Source organism: Bidens hawaiensis, unplaced genomic scaffold (assembly GCF_021521415.1).
Source record: "Bidens hawaiensis isolate Kalapana, Puna unplaced genomic scaffold, B.hawaiensis_p1.1 tig00034803_1, whole genome shotgun sequence".
In the NCBI taxonomy this organism is placed as follows: Eukaryota; Viridiplantae; Streptophyta; class Magnoliopsida; order Asterales; family Asteraceae; genus Bidens; species Bidens hawaiensis.
In genome coordinates, this window is record NW_027496053.1 from 85,155 (window position 1) to 87,313 (window position 2,159).

A 2,159-nucleotide genomic window follows, 5' to 3' on the forward strand; every position below is an offset into this window, starting at 1 on the left:
TTTGGTACATAGGAAATAAACAGAGAATTATATCAACTTTATCATTAGCACAAGTATTTTTTTCATAACAAATATTTATTAAAAAACAAAAAACATATAAAAAGATGCATAAATTCCAACCAAAATATGCATTGATCAAACCAATTCACATACAAAACATAGTTTTTAAGCAAAAAACATCAACCATAGTTAAAACCAATTAACATACAAAACATACTTCAACCATACACAACTATCCCATTGAACCATCGGTATACAACTCGACCATCTCAATTTTCTCTTCTAACCTTGCAAACAGTTCTGAACATAACCATATAACCAACCCAAAAGCGAAAGCAGCATGCATCAAAAACGACAGTTGGGAAGTTGGCAGTTTATTTTCTTAAGCATCCACTGATTCATTACTAGGTTTGGCTGGTTGCTCGGGGATCATGACCCGTCCAGTCAACGGGTCAACTGGGCGGGTGTCACGAGGCCCTCCTTTCTGACCCATTGCAACCATTGGTGGTGGTGGTAGCAGCCCAGCTCTAAACAAAAGACGTTGAACTGGATCCGATGGTTGTGCACCAACTGAGAGCCAATATCTGTATAGAAATGAAAACAAATGTAACACATAAAAGAGGCGTCAAAATAACTTTTTAAATATCAAATCCATATTTATTCAAACAATTTTAACACCATGATTTCCCTGTCCTTTGGCATTTTCGTTACACAAGTTTATCTTAATAATAATTTTTCAAGAATTTTCTAAAAAAACACGTGTGACTTCACAGATGGAAATTTATGAATTTGACCTTAGAGTCAGCCTGTACCTGATGGATTATGCTAAAGTGTTTCTTACTTGGATTATCAACTTACTGTAAGAATTATTTAATTTAATTGCTCCATAAAGGCAATTACTTTCTTCATTTTCCATCAACTATTGTTGACCATCTTCATATTATTCACCAAACGGGGGCTCTGTTCATGTTCGTTTGTTTAACTAATCAAACAAATTTTCTTGTTCATGTTCATTCATTTATTAAACGAACTTCTCACTGAACAGTTCGCGAACTGTTAGCTGAGCGTTTGGTTCGTTTACAGCCCTAGCTATGCATATGCAAAACAGAACAAGCAATGAACATGAACAACACTACAACATAAATTATTAACAGCAAAGCTAACAGTATCAGATCATTCAAATCACATTCAAATCAATATTAATAGTGTGAATCAAACAACTTACTTCACTCTTTCAAAATTAAGCCCCATTCTTTTACCACCATCTTGACCTATATTAACCAACCAACAATTAGTCGCATATATATATATATATATATATATAGATCAAACACAGACTTAATATTACAACCACAAATCAATTTACCTGGCAAAGGGTTATAATAGCCCAAAACTTCTATGTGTTTTCCGTCTCTGGGTGACCGGCTATCGGCGGCCATAACCCGGTAAAACGGCCGGTTCCGGCATCCTAATCTCGCTAATCTCAGCCTCACCACCATTTGCACCCCCCGCCTGTTTCTCTGTAACAAATCTTACTAAAAAACACATCTAAATACGACAATCTAAAGTTCAAAAAACTCAATTCCACAACAAGCTATTCAACACGAACACAATTCCTTTCTATTCACTCACATAACACGATTTTCCCCAAATTTTATAACATACTTGGTAGAAAATTAACAGCTAAAACCCTAAAACGAGGTAATTATGTGTCGGGATGCATATAGTATAATAAGAGGAATGGATTTTGCTTACAGTGAGTTGAAAGAGTTCGTGAGGACAAAGGCCGGCTAAGAAGAGACGACAGACGTCACGATCGTAGTACTTCCGATTGACTTCCGTGACGTCTCCGTTACGATTGGCTCCCATTAACACATCCAGCTGCTTCCTGATTGCATCCATCTCCACACACTCGCTAGTGGTTAGGGTTTTGGTGTTCTGTTTTTACTTTGGGGGAATCCTTGCTGAAGGAGGAAAATGGGAGGAATGAAAAGGAAGAAAACGGAGAGAAATGAACGTAGAGAAATCCATTTCTCCGCCTTTTTTAGAGAAAAGAAATCGGGAAATGGAAATGGTTTATTTCCATTTCTCACCTCTTTCTTTAGTAAACAAACAAGAGAATTGTTTCCATTTCCATTTCTCACCCTTCAATTCTCTGT

The 2,159-nt window shown here is 36.5% G+C and overlaps 1 protein-coding gene across 1 annotated transcript; it reads right to left on the reverse strand.

Annotated features, from left to right (window-relative positions):
* Positions 1-286: 286 nt before the first annotated feature.
* LOC143586731 (small ribosomal subunit protein bS16m/bS16c-like) lies at positions 287-1,499 on the reverse strand. Its single transcript, XM_077068210.1, has 3 exons — positions 1,367-1,499; positions 1,226-1,271; positions 287-584 (listed from the first exon to the last, which is right to left on the reverse strand). Exons 1-3 carry the CDS (start codon positions 1,497-1,499, stop codon positions 383-385), a joined length of 381 nt encoding a protein of 126 aa, XP_076924325.1. The 3' UTR covers positions 287-382.
* Between the last annotated feature and the right edge of the window lie 660 nt (positions 1,500-2,159).